The 22,328-nt window shown below is 31.0% G+C and overlaps 1 protein-coding gene across 1 annotated transcript in view; it reads right to left on the bottom strand.

Annotated features, from left to right (window-relative positions):
* LOC145276904 (uncharacterized) overlaps positions 1-22,328 on the bottom strand; it is a 167,838-nt gene that overhangs the window by 5,658 nt on the left and 139,852 nt on the right. The window contains exons 2-4 of the mRNA XM_080128364.1: positions 18,840-18,990; positions 15,942-16,273; positions 8,718-9,354 (exon numbers count right to left, since the gene is read on the bottom strand). Coding sequence (XP_079984490.1) covers positions 8,718-9,354; positions 15,942-16,273; positions 18,840-18,990 — 1,120 coding nt within the window. The remainder of the gene's footprint in view (positions 1-8,717; positions 9,355-15,941; positions 16,274-18,839; positions 18,991-22,328) is intronic.

The raw sequence follows: 22,328 nt of genomic DNA, 5'->3' as shown, positions 1-22,328 counted from the left end.
TACATACACACTTGCTTAGATAGATGTCCATATACATACACACTTGCTTAGATAGATGTCCATATACATACACACTTGCTTAGATAGATGTCCATATACATACACACTTGCTTTGATAGATGTCCATATACATACACGCTTTGATAGATGTCCATATACGTACACACTTGCTTTGATAGATATCCATATACATGCACACTTGCTTTGATAGATGTCCATATACATACACACTTGCTTTGATAGATGTCCATATACATATATACTTGCTTACATAGATGTCCATATACATACACACTTGCTTAGATAGATGTCCATATATGTACACACTTGCTTTGATAGATGTCCATATACATACACACTTGCTTTGATAGATGTCCATATACATACACACTTGCTTTGATAGATGTCCATATACATACATACTTGCTTTGATAGATGTCCATATACATACATACTTGCTTTGATAGATGTCCATATACATACTTGCTTTGATAGATGTCCATATACATACATACTTGCTTAGATAGATGTCCATACATAGCCACATATACAAACAAATATATAAACATTCATGCAAATACAACTGACACATACTCAACAGATTCAGCCAAACATTCAGATAGACAAATAGAATTAATATAGTAAAATGAAACAAAAATATTGAATTTAAAATTAAGATTGAAATAAAAAAAATGATAATAATTACAACATTAATATATAAAATATATAAATAATAATAAAACTATACAAATTGTTCAGGAGAAATTTGATCTGTTTTTGATAGTCTTTCATTTCAGAACCATTCAAAATAAAATGCTGTTTCTGTGTATCATTGATGAGTTTGACAACTGGAAATTACTGGAATATTGGAACATTGTGATCTGCATGATTATAAGTCATGCCAGATTCCAAAATTTGGAAATTTTAGCAGCAGTTGAGTGTTTTGTTGAAAAATTTTAAATCTGTAAGATATGATTTCGAGGATTACAATAGAGGAAGCAATGTTTTTGACCCCTAATGGGGATATGAGACCAGTGAATTCGCCAATCATTTTTATAACCACCGGCTGTGCTAACGAAACAATGAAAACCTTCCGAAGTTTCTATAAAAATTGTCGAATTTTGGATACAATCAGTTCACCACTAACTATGTCATGGACCACATTTGAATCTTGGCCGCCATCTTGGTTATTGCCAATTACACTAAGGATCTGATCGGAACTACGCCGCCATCTTTGTTCAACAAAATATCTCAACACTTAACAGGTTATGTGCCCAGCCATCGTCTTTTCTTTGATGGATCGGAATCTAAATTCGAATTGTGGCAGGTAAAATTTCAGAGATATCTAAGGAGTCGAAAACTACACAAAGTGATACAATCTCTAACAGAGAATCCTAACAACCCCGAATTTCTCGAAAAGAACGCAACTGTTTTTGCAGAACTGATTTAATGCTTAGACGATAGAAGCCTGTCTCTGGTTATAAGAGATGCATTGGTTGACGGACGGGTAGCATTGAACATATTAAGAGAACATTATTTATGAAAAGGGAAACCGAAAATTATATCACTATATACGGAACTAACGTCTCTGAAACGTAACGAGGATGAAACTATTACCAACTACGTTATAAGGGCAGAAACAACCGCTAATGCCTTAAAACTCTCAGGTGAAATAATAAGCGATAGCTTGTTGATATCAATGACTCTCAAGGAACTTCCAGCCGATTTTAAACCATTTACAACTGTTATAATGCAAAAAGACAAAACCATAAATTTCAGTAAATTTAAAGTGGCATTGCGCAGTTACGAAGAGACTAATTGTATGCTCGTGGACAATAATAACTCCAGCAATATTATGAAGTTCAAAAATGCTTCTCGAAAGCAGACACCACCAAATTACGCACCGCACCGAGTTCCTCAAAAGTAATTTTCTCAAGAAAAAGAATAAAACCACAAAAGTTTCCAATGTTGATATAAACACTCTAAAATGGACTCCCTAAAAAAACGTTGAGAACTTTGAGGAAGAACATACATTTCTATTCACATGTAACTTTGACAATGCAACAAACGGTAAAAATCTCCTTGTAGACTGTGGTGCTACAGCACACGTTATCACTAAGGAGTCTGATTTTATTAATTTTAATTCAAACTTTAATCCACAAAGTCATTTTGTCGAACTTACCGACAGTAGTCAAATAAATGATACAGTCTTGAAAAGAGGCGATGCTAAAATATCCCTAAAAACTAATAAAGGCGAAATTTGTAACTGTATTCTAAAAAAATGCTCTGTTCATACCTACATTTAAGCAAGGCGCGAATATAAAGTTTGGCCAAAACAAGTCAGAATTGATATACCCCAATGGAACTGTATTTGACATTAAAGAATATGTCCGACTGTATTATTTAAAAAGTATGGTTCCCTCAAAAACTGCCTGTCATGAATTAGAAACCTGGCATAAAATTCTAGGACACTGCAATACAGCTGATATTAAAAAATTACCAAATGTTGAAGGCATGAAAATAATACCTTCAGATGATCTCTCAAATTCTGATGTGTGTGCACAGGGGAAAATGACAAAATATATAAGCCGAACGCCAGACAAAAGCGCTACAAAAATTCTCTCACTTGTGCATTGTAACTTAGCAGGTGTCTGATCAGCCCGATGGGGAGAAATAATCTAAGGTACGTTTTGAACTTTATTGATGATTTTTCCAGTTTAATTCTAGTTTATTTTCTAAAAAACAAATCCGACACTATCCTTGCCACTAAGAAATATTTAGCTGATATTGCACCGTACAGCTCAGTAAAATGTATTCGCTCAGATAATGGGACTGAATTTACTAGTAAAGACTTTGAACTTCTATTAATTAACCACCGTATTAAACACAAGAAATCTGCACCGTATTCCCCCTTCCAAAATGGCACCACTGAAAGAGCATGGCAAACCCTTCTTGAGATGACAAGATGCCTACTTATTGAATCAAAATTAATGCATAGTTTATGGCCATACACTTTAATGACAGCAGCATATATAAAAAATAAATTGTTCAATAAAAGACTAGGCAAAACGCCGTATGAAGCATTTTGCGGTGTAAAACCTAAAATGAACAGAATGCATCTATTTGGTTCTGATTGTTTTGCATTTCTAGAAAATACCAGTAGACTAAATACTAAGAGCAAAAAAGGTATTTTCGTAGGTTACGATAAAAACAGTCCAGCATATTTAATCTACTTTCCAACCCAAAATGCCATAAAAAGGGTTAGATGCGTAAAATTCAATGATACATTAAATTTAAAAAATGGCGATCAAGTGGATGAAAGACGTGAAATATTATCTAGCATCTTTATCGATCACAACGAAAATATTAATAATGACGACAATTACAGTAGAACTTCTGCCGAAAATATTAACTAGACACATCGATACCCAATAAGGGAGCCAAAAAGGCCAGACTTCTTACAAATTGAAAAGATACAAGATTATGCAGTGGATTACTGTTACTCGTTGAATAGTGCACCTGAAAGTTATAATTAGGCGATTAATTCAGAAAATCACCAAGAATGGGAACAATCTATGATATCCAAATTGAAAGCTTTATATGAAAATAACACATACAAAATAGTGGCAAAACCAACAACAAAAAAAAAAAAAAATCGTAAAATTTGATTTTCTTAAAAATAAAAGAAAAAGTACTTGATTGATAAAATATTCAATGGTCTACATGTACTGCCCTTGTTGACCCATATTTCCGCTAGGGGTCGTTAGTTGCGTTATCTCTCAAACAACATGGCGCGTGTCTTTTTCTTCGATGAATCGTCCGATAATATTTGATTTTCTTAAATAAAAAAAAAACTACTTGATCGATTTACGTGATTTTTGGAATATGACATTTTCATGCAGTGACAAGTACGTACATTATAAAAATTTCTTTCAGATTTTTATTGTATAAAAGATTTGTTGTGGCCCATTTATAGACTTGCACCAAAAACCTATAGTAATTTATTGTGACAATCAGAGCAGTATCTTATTAGAAAATAATTCTATGATTCATAAAAGGTCTAAGCATATCAGATATCATTTTATAAGGGATAAAATAAGTAAAAAATCTATTACTCTTACTTATGTGACGTCTTATAATAATACAGCCAACATTTTCACTAAACCTATAAAAAGAATACAATTAAAGCATTTTATAACAGAACTTTTTGGAATCTAATTATGAATAAATCTCTTTTCAGAAACCCAAAAAGAGAAGCATGAACAGTCAAAATCACACAAAAAAAAATTTGTAAATTGTCCCGGGCACAACGTTAAACTGCGACCATTTCTACCTTACTAACCAAATGAACCAACTAATACCTATTTTTGTCAAATAATTTTTTATTTTGTATCTTTTTTTTTTGAAAACATTTGTATGTATTTGAAAAGTATTCTATTTGTATGTTTATATATATTTGAAAAGTGTTTATTTTTAGATGTATAAAAAAAAAAACAATGTGATTAAAAAAAAAATGGCTTCTTTTTGCACACATTATACCAATATATTAACAATTTCTTTTGACCAATGAGAATAAAGACACCCCCCCTCCAATTATTTTATTGGTCTATTTTTATTTGTTCATTTATTTGTTTGTTTTATTTTTATTTATTTATTATTTTTCTTTCCTTTTCTCAAGTCAAACCAAAATTGAATCTGAAAGGATTTTCCATTATATCAAAAAAGGGTGTGTGTAAAATGTTTTTGACTCCTAATGAGACCAGTGAATTCGCCAGTCATTTTTATAACCACCGGCTGTGCTAACGAACCAATGAAAACCTTCCAAAGTTACAATAAAAATTGTCATATTTTGGACTCAATCAGTTTGCCGCTAACTACGTCACAGACCGCATTTGATTCTTGGCCGCCAGCTTGGTTACTGCCAATTACACTAAGGATCTGAACTACGCCGGCATTTTTTTTCAACAAAATGTCTCAACACTTAACAGCTAGGAGAAAGGACCATGTTTGTACAAGAAAATTTGTTGAGAAGCTGATAAAGAAATTTTTTTAAAATGCAGTAAGATGCTAAAAAGGTAAGTGGACCTTGCCAAGAAAGAGATGAGTGTTGCAATCGCATGGTCAATTATGGATAGGAAGCAGTTGAGAAAAGACACCACCAATACTGCCTACAATAACAAAGATGAACTGGTTGCTAGAATCACACTAGTGTTCAGGTGTTCTCGAAGGACACGTTGGAAGTTCAGGGAAACTTCTTCAAGTTTGCTGTATCTGACAAAAGAACCTTTAAGAGACGCATTTGAAATTTTGAATATACTGTTGTATTAAATGATTTCTACACTGTCTAGTACAATGAACTCTTCCTAAGAAGAATTAGAAAATTAAGCAAGAATTAATCTTTCGTTGCTGTACTTCGAATTAATGTTAAATAAAACTTTCCTAAAGTTTAATCAAGCCTCGGTTTTGATTACAATTTATTCACCATTAATTAGAAACAAAACCTCAAGCTCGACTATCTGGAACTTGATACGTCAAACTATGACTCCAATGACAAATGGCAACATTGGAAGGACATGTTCAAAGGATTTCTCTCAGAGCTGCAGTCATCTTCTACTTCAGCGTTGACAGGCTCACAGAAATTAACCCTCTTATAATATCATGTTTCCATTCCCATTTATAAGTGTTTGTTTGGATGGCAAAATTATGATACTGCTATAAATACTCTAGATGGTATGTTTATTAAAAGAAAACTCCATTTTTGCAAGATGCTTGCTATCTGGCATCAACAACCTGAAGAAAGTTTTGAGCTGTATCTTCAAAACCTGAAAATACAAAGCCGGGACTGCAATTTTACTGTGTTGACAGCAAGTCAAGGCAGAGATATCTCAATAAGAAATGCCTTTATCAGTGGAGTATGACCTCATCAAATCAGACAAAGGATGCTCTAGAACAAGAATTTGGATCTGGTTATCACTAACAAACTAGTCCTTTCATTGGACATGACCAAGAAACTAGATCTCTATTTACAACCTGATTTTTCAGAGACCATTGTTCCTGCCCCCTATCATTATCAAAAATCTTCTTTCTCAGATTTCCGAGAATGCAACCTCCTCCTCTAGGATCAAGATTCTTCAAGTATTAAGATACAACCCATTCCCATCACTTCAGCTACTTTTATTGAATGCTACTTTTGAAGACTTTCTAAACGCGCTTATTCATTCTGCTCAGCCCAAAACACTAAATATCATGGACATGACAAGCAGGGACATTTTTTGCAGGATTTATTGGTTGACTCCTTCCCAGAAAACCCATTCAGCTGCCATCCTATCTCCATTTATTGGATGAACTGCATCTCCTAAATGTTTTTTCTAAAACAATTGTGGTAGCCAAAGTGAATGAACTGAATCTCCATGCTCTTATCGATACTGGAGGTTGAGATAATTCTATTGATGCAAATATTGTGGAAGCAAACAAATGAGAAATCTTTTCCTGTTCTAGTCAAATATTGATGGATAATTCGTCCTTATCCCACCATTTAATCGGATACTGTATAGCTGACCTCGAGCTAAAAGGAAATTTTTATTTTAAAATAAAATTGCTAATAGTGAGAAGCTTCTGCTGTGAAGTAATTTTAGGACATAATTTCTCTAACCAACAATTCTGTTCGGCAATAGCAAACTAGCTCTGCAAATATGTGAACTAACAAATGCAAAGTCTGGTATCCATATCTTTAATCTAATCTAAGCTCTGACTGTGAACCCATAGCAGTAAAATCTAGATGCTATTCGTTCAAAAACAAAGAGTTTCTTGCAGTACTTCTTAAAAAAGAGATTATAGAGTCTAGTGAATTACCATGGAAAGTTAAGGTCATAATAACGACTAATAAAGAAAGGATGGGGGTTAACTATTCCCAAACCATTAACAGATACTGACAGTTTGATGTGTATCCTTTGCCTCATATTGACTAAATGGTTTCCAATATCACTAAGTATCATATTTTCAGCACGTTGGATCTTATCAGATACCTATCAAGGTGGAGGAGAAATCTTACATGGCATTCTAATTTTGTAGTTGTCTATTCTAATTTTGTAGGATCCCTTTCAAAGTTACGAATGAAGTCAAAAGTTTTCAGAGGTTAATAGATGAAATCATTTCTAATGAGAAATTGAAGGGTATTATGGCATACATATGTCACTATTTATGGCTATAATGAGAAAAATCATAATCAGAACTTCAAATGATTCATGGCTACCATAAATAAATACGGCCTGCCCTTGAATAAAGAAAAGTATTCCTATAATTTGAAAAAAGTCAAGCTACTAGGGTACATAGTCAGAAATGGTGTCATGATACTGGACCCAGAGCATCTGAAACCTTTAATGAGATAACCAATTCCTGGAAATATTACAAATAACCCTTGGCATGTTTGCCCATTATTCTGAATGGGTTGCATCCTTTTCTAAATATATACATTTACTTTTCTATTGTCTAGTTCAGGTCTGAATGCAATGAAGAGCCTACTGTGTACATCTACAAACACTACTCCACATGTTTTTTTTTTCATTCCAACAATGAAGTTCAACAGGCCTCTCCTCGTGGCTTTTCTCTCCCTCATGGTCAACTCTTGAGTCAGTGAAGTAAAACTAATTTAGATAAATTCCCAATATTGAAACTGCGGAAGGAAGACAGTGAACAGTCTCCTTAAGAAATTTTGCCCTGACTGGTAATGCTTCTGAAGAGGCTACTGCAATGAAGAATTGCGAGTATTCAGCTTACAGAATCAGCCCAATTAAGCTAGGTGATCAAACCCGGCATACATCCAGTTTAGATACTCTTCCGAATGAATCTGACTATCCTTAAGAAACCTATTCTATATTTAACTCTGAAGACTAATTGATATCACAAAAACAGCTTCACCCTACATCTAAAACTGATACTTGCTCCTCAAACACTCAGTAACTGAAGCATATAAAAATATGGCAATGTTTCAAGACTAGATTCTCTATGCAGGAATCCGGTAATCCATTAATAAGGATAACTTTAACTCGTCGTTGGACCTAGACGGCCCCAAGTCAACATTAGGTGATGGGCTTGAATAATTAAGATGAACCAAAAAACTCACAGAATGCCAGGTCATTTGATGGTTTTATCCTCTATGAATGAGTAGGTCGGTGGGGGTGAATCTTGTATTAAATGCTTTCTACAACCTGCACCTCCATCTTTAGTACAATGAACTCCTCCTGGGAATGATTATAAAACCTAAGCAAGAATTAATGTTGTACTTCAAATTAATGCTGAATAAAACTTTTTAAAAGTTTGTGAGCCTTGATCTTTCATTACATATACATTAATTATTGGCCAAGATAGGATATATTTTTCCTTTCCAAAAAATATCAAATAAATCCTGAACACTTCGTATAAGTTCTAAAACTATTTGACAGCATTGCATCATAATTTGGCATTCTTGAAATAAGGGATACATCACATCATGTTATTCTACAACTCATATTAGGATGCTTACATGAACCCCTACAGACCTACATATGAGCTAGTCTAAACTGTTCAAGTTACTTTCTTTTTTTCCAGATAAAAATTAAAAGTAAAAAGTCTTAGATTAAAGCAGAAATAATAAAAACAAACACACATTTATAATAGTATTTAAAAAAAAAAAACAGGAAAAGATGATGAAAACATAGATGCAAAACCAAATTATTTACCAGTCATTAAATCATTAATTGCTTTGGCCCGTTCTCCTGAGTCCCATGGCACTTCATAGTTGCCTCCCTGTCCTGCATCATCACCAAAAACCCTGTTGCCTCCTGGTGGAGTGCCAGCTTGATGCTTTGGAGAAGTTTTCATATGTGTAGCCTGAAGTTTTTCTTCAAGCTGCTTCTGTTTCGCCATAGAATCCCATGGTTCTTCATACATGCCCCCGGTGCTTTGTTTTCGTACTGATCGAGGTTCAAGATAGTCAGAATCTGCAGAGCAGCTACCAATTGAATTACTCTTCTCAGCCAGACTGAATTTTTCTTGCAATAACTTTTGACGCCTGGCAAGATCCCATGGTTCTTCATAATTGCTGCCACCACCAAGTAAAGGTTTTAACCGACAGTCACCCGACGTTGGTGATGGCATTGAATGAAAGCCGGCCGCAGACACTCGCTCTTCTAGCTGCCTCTTACGCATCTCAGAATCCCAGGGTTCTTCATATGTTTGAGATTCCATCGTTACCTCTCGTATAGGTGGAGATTCTGAAAGGGGTTCTATAGTCATTCCACTTGGACTGCTTGGATGGGATGAAGTGGACGATTGAGAATGACTATCGGGTTCTGAAGAGTATTGTCGATCTGCAGCCTGTGTTAGAAAGAAAAATGAATAGCATTTTTACAAATATTGGAAAAGATGAAAATTAGAACTTTTTCTAAAGAGAAAAATATCAAAGAAAAAGAAACATGAGAAATACTCAAGAGAAAAAAATAACAGAATCCTTCTGGACTGAAGCAACTATTATGTTCCTGTCATTCAGCAAATATGTAAACACTTAAAATTAAAAGAAATCGTCTGCTCTGAATATTTAAAAAAATATAAATCCGTGTTTATTTTTATGCATCCTTTAAAAATTAGACTACAGTTCTGATATTATATTTAATCTTTTCTCTTGTTGCTCAGTGAAGGAGAAATCTCAAGAGACTGCAACACAGAAATTTGTATACTAGCTGCAATTCCTGAAATATTAACTCACTTTTTCATTATCTAAAAAAGGAATGAATAAAAATGATCCAACTCTCTCTCTCTCTTCATATTTACAAAGTTATTTCTTTATAGAAAATTGAGATGCAGAATGATTTCACAGTAAAATTACAATGTTTCAGTAATAAAAAGAATGAAACTCATCCATAGTGAGATTTAAACGCATGACCTCTGGGTTCAAATTTCAACACATTATTCCCTGTGCTAAAGAGACTTGTTGATTTGATTATTAAGCATTTCCTGTTTTAATTTCAATTGTTTTTTGTATAGTGTTCAACAATCATATTCGATTATTCCAGAATAGGAGAGTACCATGGCAGTGTTAGCTAAGATAATTATCCCATGGAGAATAAATCCCAGTGTAAGTTGGTGGTGGTTGTAGGAGATTTTTATGTGAATAAAAGCTACTCTTACTTCTTCTATGTATCACTATTTTGTGAGAGTCAGGTTATGACAGAATTAATGTAGCAAACTTCAAAATCAATTGAAATAGATTGATAATTTCCAAAAACATGCATCAATTAATGGCATAACACATGACTAAGACGATGACAACAGTATGTTCTTTTTATTGTTTTGACTCTCTAGTATATATCCAACACAGTTAATCAACAGAGAACCACATCACTCTAGATAAAAGCATATAAGAGATCAATGGATACACACTTGAGAGTCAAAATAATTAAAAGAATATGCTGTTATCCTAGCCCTACACATGACCATATTGAAATTCTGCATAATGATAGTATTTAGAGGTATTCTGTCTTGAAAAATCAATATTATTGTATTATATAAATAACTCTATTGCAAATTGTGAAATAACTGTTTAAAGGTTTAAATATTGAATATATAGCTTTATTTTGCTTTAGAAATTGATTATTATAAGAATCAAGCTATATAAAAGAATTGTTTTTTATATATCATTATATATTAGCTGTAATTTCATTACACAAAAAGCCTGTTTCTTTTACATGTAAGTACATGTTCAAGGGTTTTGAGAAGTTAAGTGTATAAAAAAATGGTAGAAACAACATAGAAAGTTAACCATATATGTGCAAAATGAATGGTCGATCCCTAAAATGTATGAACATTTTGACCCCCTCCCTTCATTTAAAAATTCACCAAAATTCAGGAAATCAATAGATTTTAATGAAATTTTCATAGAATATAATGAACTTATTATTTTCAAATCTTAGTGAAAAAATGTATTATTTTGTGTAAACAAAAACACCTTTACTAAAGTTATAATTTAAAGTAATTTTTAAAGAAATGCATGAATTTATTTTTGCTTTTTTTGTGAAAATAAAGCATTATAGATGTGAACAATATATATTTTTTAATATTTTAGGAATATTATAGAAAAAAAAGCTCCTGAAGCCCATATTAATGAAATCAATATTACTTAAAGAAACATTAATTTCTCAAACTAACGATATGATCATTAAATTAAGATTTGTTTATTTAATATAGTCACCAAAACAATAATTGCAAAAAATATTTCATGTGATCTTGATGATAACAGTTTTCAGGAATATTCCAAATATAATATAATATTTACTTTGTACGTATGAATATGTAAACATCAGCATAAGAAGATTTTTTTATAATCTTGAAAATAAAATTTTGTTTCAAATTGAGGTCCTGGGCCACTAAGAAAAAAATAATTTAAAAAATAATATAATTTTTACTAACGATTAATTTAAAAAAGTATGGGTAGACAGAACAGCGAAAAAATAAAAAGTAAGTTTATAAATTAGTAAATAATAATTTTCTTTCAAATTTAAATTCTATTTACTCATTCATAAAAACCTGTTTCAGCTTATTGTTTTAATGAATAATAAAATTTAAGAATAAATCAAGTAATGTAATTGTAAAAATAAAAGTTTTTAACATTTTAATGTTTTATTCCAAATTCTAAAAAAAAAGAATTGGTAAACAGATGTCATCAATAATTTTAAATCATTACTTATACCAAGTTAAATATGAAACTTTAAAAATAAATTCTTACTCGTGTATATTGAAAAATATTTTAATTAAATAAGCATTTCCTTTTTTATTACAACAAAATTAAATTAATTAAACAAAATTATTGTGATTCGTATGATTTGTACGTCTGTGAAAATCAGTGGGCATATTTGTGTTTACATGAAGATGATCGTTTAATCTAAGTTTCTTTATTATTTGGATGATTATGCATTTTTTAGTTTAAAAATAGTATATACATTTTCTTTAATTCAATATCTTAAGATTTTCATTTACTAATTATTGTTGAAATAGTTTCAGAATACTGATAACTATTTTTTCCAGAGATCTTTGAAGCTGATTTATTCGGACTTGAAATTTGAATGAATTTTTGTTGTTTTTTTTTAACATTTGTTACTGTAATTTTTAAACATTTATACATTTTTTTCCTTTTAGAGATTAATTTTTGTCTTTTATCTTACAAGCACAGTCAAAATTTAGACATAAACTAAAAAAAAAAAATGATGATAAGCCTCTTTTAAGAAACATAGGCATGTTTTTTCAGCCATCTTAATAAATAAATATTTTTCAAAGGGAGATAATGCAGATATTTTGTACTTAGACTAAGCAAAGGATTTGACGGTCTCTTTCATTAGCATTTACTGATACAAATGAAAAAACATTGATATTTTAAAAATAATATTGTCAGGATAATGAGAGTAAAACAATTACTCTGAATCACTTAATACACACTGGATGTTCCTTAAAGTATTGAGACATTCGTTATTTTATAATTATTATAAAACTAGCAGGATCCGTGTACCAGCATTGCACGGTGGAAGTATGCCTCCTACCCCACCTGTACAAAAAAAAAATCAATTAAACTATTGTTGTTAGTGGGAACCACTGCCAGCCCAGTATAATAGTGGGCACTGGCACTCGTAGACAAAATGAATGTACCATACAGTACATTTTCTCATGATTTGTTCCGATAAAAAAAAAAAAAAAATCACTGAATTTTATTAAAAGAAATATGTAGCATAAATAAAATTGTTGGTAAAAAAATAAGTTCATTTTATAACGTTTAATAAATTTCCGTATTTTTCTTTTGGCACACAAAAAACACAAATATTTGGGAGCCAGCCTTTTCAATTTAGTCATGATGAAGACGTCATCGTTGTTTTTTGTATGTTTTTAGAAAACATGTTTGGGAGCTAAAGTCTTTAATATATAAATACATATGAAATGCGTAGTGTGTTTATGGTAAAAGAACTCAGATTTGTTGATGTTTTGACGAAGGTGTAGTTGGTGTCATCGTAAATGTCAACAATGTTTTTGTTTATGCGTTTAGAAAAATATCTCAATATAAAAGTCGCATATATCTGTGAGGTAAACTCTTCAATATATAAATACATACATAATGCATAGTTTTTAAACATCACCAATGTACATGCAGTGTGTCTCATGGTAAAAAAACTCAGATTTGTTGATGTTTTGATGAAGGCCTCGTTGACAAAGAAGTCGGCATCGTTTATTTTTTTGTGTTTATGAAAAGGTGAATTAGAATTTTATATTAGATATCATATTTTAAATTTTGTAACAGAAAGCAAGTAAATGGGTTATATTAAGTTTGTTTAATGATCTTACCTATGCATTAAATGAACTTGAATCATAGCACAAAAATATGTCTCTTAGTAACACCATTTTTTAATATTGGTAGCGTTTGTTTATAAAGCGAATTACTGTAATCAGGAATATGAGAATTATCAGAGCGCTGCCAATCAGTATGAATGGGAGACTTTATTATGTATGAATTGGATTTTGAAAAGATTATGTTATGTCTATGTATCAATGAACCAGTTACGATAGGTGTAATCACAGTATCTGTGGAATAAGTAGAATTGGTCCTGGTGTAAACAGGGAGCAGTGGTAAAACTAAATATTTAGAGAGAAAAATAGGGACTCCTTCCTCTAAAGATGTTGCGATTGTGATGGTGTTGCTTGTCGGATGCAATGTAGCAATTTAATATCATGACTGAATTTGTTTAAGATGGTGTTCGAAAGCTACATAAGATAGTAACTAATTAGGCTAGATGTAATGAGTTTTTATGTGGCATCTGTTGTTGCAAACCTATGATATTTTGATCCAGAGGGGAATTTCTGCAGTCATTTTAGGAGATATTGTATTTGATAGCATAAGATCAATAGCAGAATTATTTTATGATGGTTAAATTGCTAGTTGGACCGGTACAAAAAGATCTTGATAGTTTATCAAAATGAGAAGATATATGGAAATTGAAATTTGATACAAAAAAACAAAGTTTTGTATATTGGAACAAAAAATCTAAACTATTAATAAACTATTTTAAGCATTAAGTTTCCTTTGTAAATAACATTAATAGTAACAATTAATAATAATATTATCATCATTATTAATAATAATAATACTAACAATAATGTTTAAGAAGCACAAAAAAGCATAAATATTAACAAGAGTAAAAGAAAGAGTATTAGAAATTAAAAAAGAAAATATAATATTTTAATAATGATAATGGGATGAGTTCATTGAATGATTTGATAAAAAATAATATTGTCTCATTTATTTTCTATTTTTTAACCTATATACACATTTTTAAGCATATCTAGAAAGAAATACGTTTTAACTGATGAGACCATTCTGTTTAATTTAACGCAAACTTAAAATAAAAGCAAGACATAATAGTCAAACAATGATTTGAAAATGGTACTAAGGGAAATAACTTTGAATTTCTGAAGAGAATCAGTTTCCACATTGTCCAACGTGAAGTAGTTTCCTAGGCAAATAAGATTCATTTATTTTAGAACCATGCATTAACAGAAAAGAACTTTACATCTAATAAACCATTAACATTAGTTTAAGGATACAAAATATAAATGCAGAGAAATATTCTAGAATATTTTAATTGTTACAAACATTTTCAAATTAAAAATTCAAATTCACTGAAACAATTATAGAAATAGAAGTGGTTTAGTGAAAGAGTATAAGAAATGAGATTGAAATAAACGATATAAAATCGATTCTTTTAAACAGAACCTAAGAAAAATTTTAAATATTAGTAGGTATTACAAACCAGCCTTTGTGAAAACGGGTAAATATAGTGAAATTCCCTTCAATTTCAACTTGCAATATCTCATCTACTTTGACAAAATTTAAATGTAAAAAAAATATATTCTCTTTATAAAATGTGCAACTTTTTCTCTTGTTTTAGTTTTTTTCTAGGATACTTAGGTTACTATTTTAGATAACAGGCAATTTATTTTTTAATATTGGTGTTTATCTGTCAAATTTGGTTTGTGCAATATTGTGTATTGCTATGCACATGTAGATAGTCTGATCTTAAACAAAAAGAGCCACTCATAATTATGACCGAATACACATAGGGTTTTATGTTGTCTTTCACAACTTATTATCTATTATCAAATTAACGATTTTGCATAGTCCAAATCTGATATTTTTGTTGGTATTGGTTTACTACAAAAAAGAAATATTTATCTTTATTTCAAATGTGATATGAATCATATCAAAAAGATTCGATGTGTTAACTTTTGAAATGAATCTTATATGAACTGTCAAAGTCGTGTTTCCATATTTTTGCATACTTTCTCAAGGGGTAATGAGATTTTGTTCAATATTTAGATTTGCTTGATTTAATTATTATTACTTCCATTATGATTAATTTTCATTTACCACAAGATAACATTACATTTGTAAGGACTTTTCAATTATTTGAAGACTGCCTTTTTAATTATAATGTAGAAATTGACTTCTAGATGAAGAGTATACAAATAATACAAACATCCATACCTTATCTAAAATATTCAGAACTGTAAAACCTTATATTAGATTTGTTTTTAAGAAGGATAAATATTAACTGGAAAGAATTGAAAAATGGAAAATAATATTTGATAGTTGATGCAACTATTCAATTGTAATATTTTGTTCATTAGGGACGAAGAACAAAAAAAAAAAAAAATACAAAAATAGTGAATTTATTTTAATTTGAAAGTGAGAAACAAGATGAAAGAATTTATGAAAATTATGTTTTTAGATTTGAAGTGGAAAATGTTGAAAAAAAAATGATTTAATTGTATAAAAGATTGTGTAGGGGTGGAGGATAGAGAATGGAATTGAAACTGTGCTTTCTGAAAGCAACACCAGCAACAACAAAGGTTTGATTCAATCAATTTACCTGCAATGAAGATAACAAGGGTGCATTTCCGCCAGAGGAAAAATCACGACTACTGCAAGGTGAAGTATCAGTAAGTTTGGGAAGTGAAACAATTTGTCCTCTCATGCATCCAGGTGACCCTTCTGTAGTGAGTTTTGAAGGAGTATTGCAAACCCGATGACCATGTGCCGGACTATTTTCAACAGTTGTTCCATCATGTATATTGCCCTCTGAATAATCCGTTTGGTTTCCTGAGGTGGTCCCACTTGTATCGACCAAATCAAACACAGGTTTAGCAAGTTCATAATCAAAGTTTTCTGGTTCATTTGGCATACTTTGTTGTCTCTTTAAGGCTGCAATAAAATATTGAAAAATATTGTTAACATAATATTACAATAGGAATTAATAGACAGATTAAAATAAATAGAAATATGATTCTCTTAATTTCTTATTCTTGACATAAACATCAAAAAACTTGCTTTTACAAATTTATGTTAAAATATAAATTATCTCTACTGAACTCTTCTAAAAAATGCTATAATGCATAATAATACTACAAAAATATCTCTTCAATAATTTTTATTAGAACTGAATCCTATAAATTTATTTTAATGAAATTTTTCTTATCACAATTTCATATTTATGTTATGGTAATAATAAAAATAATGCATTCAATCAACAAATGATCAATTCCTATGAAATAAACAGCATTTATAATACTGAAAGAAGAGCTCTCTTGTGAAAAATTATTGTCCTCTGCCCATCTTGGCAGAAACAATGGACACTACTTGACAAGTGGTTTATAGTAAAGTAAGTTAGGCCATCTACAATTGCACTTCTATTAATAGAACAATTGCAAAAATAGATTCAAAATGAACAGAAACAATAATGGTATAAAAGCAGAGAAAGACTGCTGTTATTTTGAAATTTTCTTTCTGTAAGATTAGTTGTCTATTTTCCTTCTAAATAACCAATGCCAATGGGGTCATATATTTCCCCAAAGCATTAGTTTACACACACACACACACTCCTAAATTTATGGCACTGCTGGTGTTATAGCTAAATCATATTGAAACAGAAATTTTTTTTGGAACATTGAAGAATAGCAATCATCATCATATCTTATCGCAATAGAAATTAACCCATCGCATGGCGGTGCTGTTTGCCTCCTTAAGGTCTTGGTTTGAGCAATGAGGACCCAATCAGCAGTTTTCCTTAAGGTGGTGCATCGTTTGTACCTCTCCACATGAACATAAAGGTGAGGTGTCTAGGCCCCACTTGTGGAGATTGTCTTTTGTTTTGCCTTCTTTGGCTCTGGCTCTATTTAGAGTCACCCAGTTTTTTCTACCAAGGTTTGAACCCTGGGGGAGTGTTTCTTTTGTGTCTGGTAGGGCTTCATTTTTATTCCTGCTGTTATAGTCTCGCCATCGTTCCATCCTATAGGAGGTAGCTTGCCTGGGATCGATTTCCTCTATATTGATGAAGCTACTGCGAGATTTTAGTCTTTGTCTCACTGATTGGTGGCCAAACAGTGAGTGCCTGTGGTCGTTAAGCTGTTTGTACCGTTCCATTCTGGTGATGACTTCTCGCCTGATATGTGGTGGTGGAATACCAGTTAGGCAGTATAGAGCTGGCAAGGGAGTTGGTCGTAGGGCACCAGTTATGGCATTTTATTTTATTTTATGGGCATAGCATGATCTTGCCCATACTGGGGCACAATACTCCGCTGTGGAATGGCACAGTGCGAGAGCTGTTTGCCTCAGTGTTTTGGGGTCAGCACCCCAATTGCTGGTGGCAAGCTTACTGAGAAGGCTGTTTCGTGATGACAGCTTGCCTTTCAATTTGGTAATGTGTTTTCTAAAAGAGATTGTTCTGTTCAGAGTTACCCCCAAGTAGACTAGGAAAGGTTCATGTGTAAGCATGTTGTCATTCCACATGACTCTTAGTCTCCGATCTGCTTGGTGATTATTAAGATGAAAGGCGCAAACCCGGGCCCCGCCTGGGCTAGCACCCAAGCACCACCCTTTGCAGCACCCAGAGAGAGCGGTCAGGGTACCAGAGAGCCCCTCCTCCATGATGTCAAAACTATCCGTCTGGGTGGCGATGCATAGGTCATCTGCATATATACATCTCTGTATATTTGGGCACTGCGGTTGGTCGTCAGTGTAGACACCGAACAGAATAGCAATGCCGAGGCAGGAGTGCTACATCATCAACTGCTATAAAGACAAAGGTGATGCCCGGATGAGAGACAACTATAGAGCCCTACAGCTATATAGTTAATGGGTAAATGTCCATGGATGTTGTTGGTCTCTTGAGATCAAATTTGATCAGAGGAATAAGGGCTTTTTAGAGGACTAAGCAAAAATACCTGCACTTCGTATGGGACTTTGCTGTACAATTTAATCTTAAATGTACTTTATTAGACTCTTTTATTGGATCCATTTCTTTTGACTATTGGTTGTTTTTTGACTCGATTATCAGTGGGGATATTAGGGATTTAAATGCCCCTATCTATCTGGACTCCCACGTGATGATTCTTCACTTCTAATTCCCAATTTTAACTATCATCAATATAAAATCTAGTAACTTGACTAGACTGAGGAGATATCCACTTTGTAATAAAATGTGACCCTCCCCCATAAAATTCTGTCAACCATAATTAACTAACCTTCTACAGCTAAGTAATAGATTAAAATATTAATTTTTATTGCAACCAGAATGTAAACAAACATAACTCATCAAATTTATTATGAAAAAAATATAAAATCCTTAAAGTTTCTCTAATTCATGAAAGAATGATCCCAATATACTTTCAGAAAGATTAACATAGATAATTTGTTTGCTCAGGTGGATGGGTACAAAAACTGAAAAGAAATAAGACATGAATTCTTTTATTGCTTATCTCTCTCTACTAACCTTCAATCGCATCCAAGCTTTGTTTCGATTGATAAGGCTCACTGTAAGGATCCACGTCTTCCAAAGGTGGAGCACTTGGTAACTGACGCTGTTTGACACTCGATCCCTTCCGACGGAAATCGATTGGTTCAGAATAGTCACCAAGAGAAACCTAGGGAAGGTAAGAAAAAGAATTAGCTTCAAATTTGCAAATGCAAACCAAAAAATATATTTATATTTAATAACTTTGACTTTTCTCAAAATGATATTGATAAACATTAATATAGATTTTCAAGAAATAAATTTACATAAACTAGCTGTACCTACCAAGCATTGCCTAACCGTCTTTTCATTTTCAGGTTTTTTTTGCACAAAAATGTAAATATATACATAATGTATAATGAAAAAATTTAAATATATATATAATGTATAATGAAAAAATTTAAATATATATATAATGTATAATGAAAAAATTTAAATATAATCAAAAAATTTAAATATAAATATAATAATTTAAAATTAAAAGGAAGCAGTTTAAAATGAATTTTTAAAAAGTAAAGCTTTCCTAAGTAAATAACTGAAAGTAGGTTCTATTCCAAGAAAGGATCTGTATATACCTCCTGAAAAAAATTGCTAATTGTAAAAAGAAATTTTTTTTTAATATATATGAACTGAACTAAAAAAAAATTTTTTTTTTAAAATAAAAGTCCATAAATAATTATTTTCATTTTCTGTGATTTTACATATTGTTGTTGTTATATAGTGTTTTTAATTTTTTAAAACTATTCCTTTTTTTTTTTTTTTTCATAAAAAAAAGACTCCAAAATTTTTATGTAAATGACTATTTGTCCCACTTATTTTTAAAAATAGTTGTCATGGTCATTGAAAGAAAAACACAAAACAATTTTGAAACTATTAAACTGTCATTTCTGAAAAAAAAAGGAACATTTATTGGTAAAAGTTGAATATTATGGTTCGTTTGTGAGGATACAAAGAAAAATTATTTTAAGAGAAAACAAAAATGAAATGGAAATAAATATTTAATTTCTGTTTACTTGAAACTAAGTAAATGTAAAACAATGACTACTTTGCAAATTTTTTTTTTTTTTTACTTTTAAAATAAGGAGTTTAGAACCAATTGCAAGTTTGTCAAATTTTTTTAACTCAGTTTTTAAACAGAATTTTGTGAAAGCTAAATTAAATAAAGTATCATTTGGTCCTTAAATTAAATAAATTTAAAAATCTAACTTAAACAGTTATGCTTATTTGTTAACACAAATGATAATTGACTTGATAACTTTATAAGAGTTACAGTGTATATAGAAAAAAACTTGCTTTTTTAAGAAAAAAAGGATATTGAAAATTTTATTTCTAACTAATATCCATAAAGTGCATTATTGTAAAAAAACTGATTAAAATCTAATAAAAATAACCTTAAATATAGTCGTGTAAAAAACAGTTTTAATTTACATTTTGTAACTTACTTTCAGAGATTAAAAAATGATGCAAACTTCTTTTTTAAGATATTTTTTTACATTTTGTTTATGTAGCATTCAATAAAGACAAACAGCAGATTAAAAATGATGTGGAAATGTTTCGTTTTTGATTGTGTAAAACAGACTGCTCTTTCATTTCCTTAAGATACAATATAGACATTTTAATTCTTAACTATATAAGTTCATATTATTGAGAATCCTGTTGCCTACAGTTAAAAGAAAAACGATAGCCCTGTAAAAACAGACAAGATTTTGCTCATCAGCATTATTTAAATTAATTGTTAGATGAGAATAACAGCTGTTAACTAAAGGAAGAGTCTATCAGACGTGTGTACAGTGTGATAATGTATAGAAGTGAAACCTGGCGATTGAGAGTTGAAGATATGTGTTGCATGGAGAGAAACTGAAAATGATATGATGTGTAAGGTGAATTGTAAAGACAGGCTTTGACCTCAGAGGAAGATTAAATTTGAACATTATAGAATAAGAACCTTTGTTGGTTTGGTCACATTGAATAAATGAATGAGTGTTTGAGTTAATAGATGTAGAACAGTTGAGGTAGCAATCATTTAGCAAAGGAAAGCCAAGGAAAACATAAATTATTAGGATTGATTTGAGAGAAAGAAGGGTAAATAAATACTAAACTAAATATAGGTGAGTTTGGAATTCAATTTGTAAAAGGCTTTCAATTCATATAAATATGTAAAATAGATGATAAAATTTATGATGATGAGAAATTCTAAAAGTTCCAATTGAAAAAAAAAATTATTTTAAGAATTTTAATTTTCTAAAGTTAACTAGATTTAGATCTGATGACCTCAGTTTTTGCTTTGGCCTTATTTTGCTAAACGATCCTACTACCTTAAAAACAAAAAGAATCATGCAATTAGTCTTACTGCTGGTTTCATGTCAAGTTGAACTAAAAACATGGCTTTGAATTTTTATTTTATTTTTGTTTACTCCATACTTAGTAAATGGAAATGATTAATTCTCAATTTTACTGATAACAACAAATGGTAGATAAAGTCATCAAGTTTGTTTTTGAGTTGCTGCGTTTCAAAGATATGTTGTACCATTAACTGACATTCTTTTGTATCAAATTGCTGCAATACCTCTTTGGTTTTATATAGTAACCCCCTCCCCCAAAGATCTATTGCAGGTACAGAAAAAAAAGCTATTATGGATTCCCATGAAAACATTATTTTGTTCATGTCTGCATTCAGAGTATCATAAATAATTCCTTTTTTCATCATTTTATTAAGATGTCCTTAAAGCTCTATTTACAAAAGCGGAAATTACTTCACTAATTGTCTACAGGCCGTTATTAACTAGCAAATCATGAGAAAAAGAAATGAAACATTCCTGATCTTTCATACTTCCTACTATATAATTGGGATTCCTCTAACATTACATGACTCAAACATTCTTTCATATTACTAAGCTGAAACGGGCTTTTTCTAGAAAAGGGTAAAGCAGTAAATATTTAAACAAGTTTATTTATCCTTTATTTATAAAAGAAAATATTATGTCCATTAATTGTTTCTTTTCCTGATTTTCTTGTACAGGTTTCTGTCATCAAATTACGACAAAAATCGATTATGACCAACTGGTTGTAAAGAAATTTGGACATGAATCAGTTCATGTTAGCACATGACTAAATAAGTTCCAGACCTTATATATATAACTACAAAAAAAATCCATATTATGTTTTTATAAAGTATTAACCTTCAAATAGCAAATTATTAGTTTAGAAATTACTGTTGTTTAAGTTATGGTATAGTTACAAATGTTTAAAACAATGGAAGAATTTGAATTTTGTGTATTAATAAAACATTTGTTGATACTGTGCAATGGCTTGATATCTGTTAATCAGACTCTGTTCCATCAGAAATAATTGTCAAGAGATAGTATGCTTAATTTAAATGTGGTCATACAGACACAAATAATGCTGAATGCACATGTAAAATTTTAAAGTTGTCCTGGTTAATAAAATGCTACAAACTAGTTTTATCCA

This window comes from Euprymna scolopes, chromosome 5 (genome assembly GCF_053919585.1).
Source record: "Euprymna scolopes isolate OS-2025 chromosome 5, ASM5391958v1, whole genome shotgun sequence".
Lineage (NCBI taxonomy): Eukaryota > Metazoa > Mollusca > Cephalopoda > Sepiida > Sepiolidae > Euprymna > Euprymna scolopes.
This window is presented reverse-complemented; position numbering and strand designations above follow the sequence as displayed.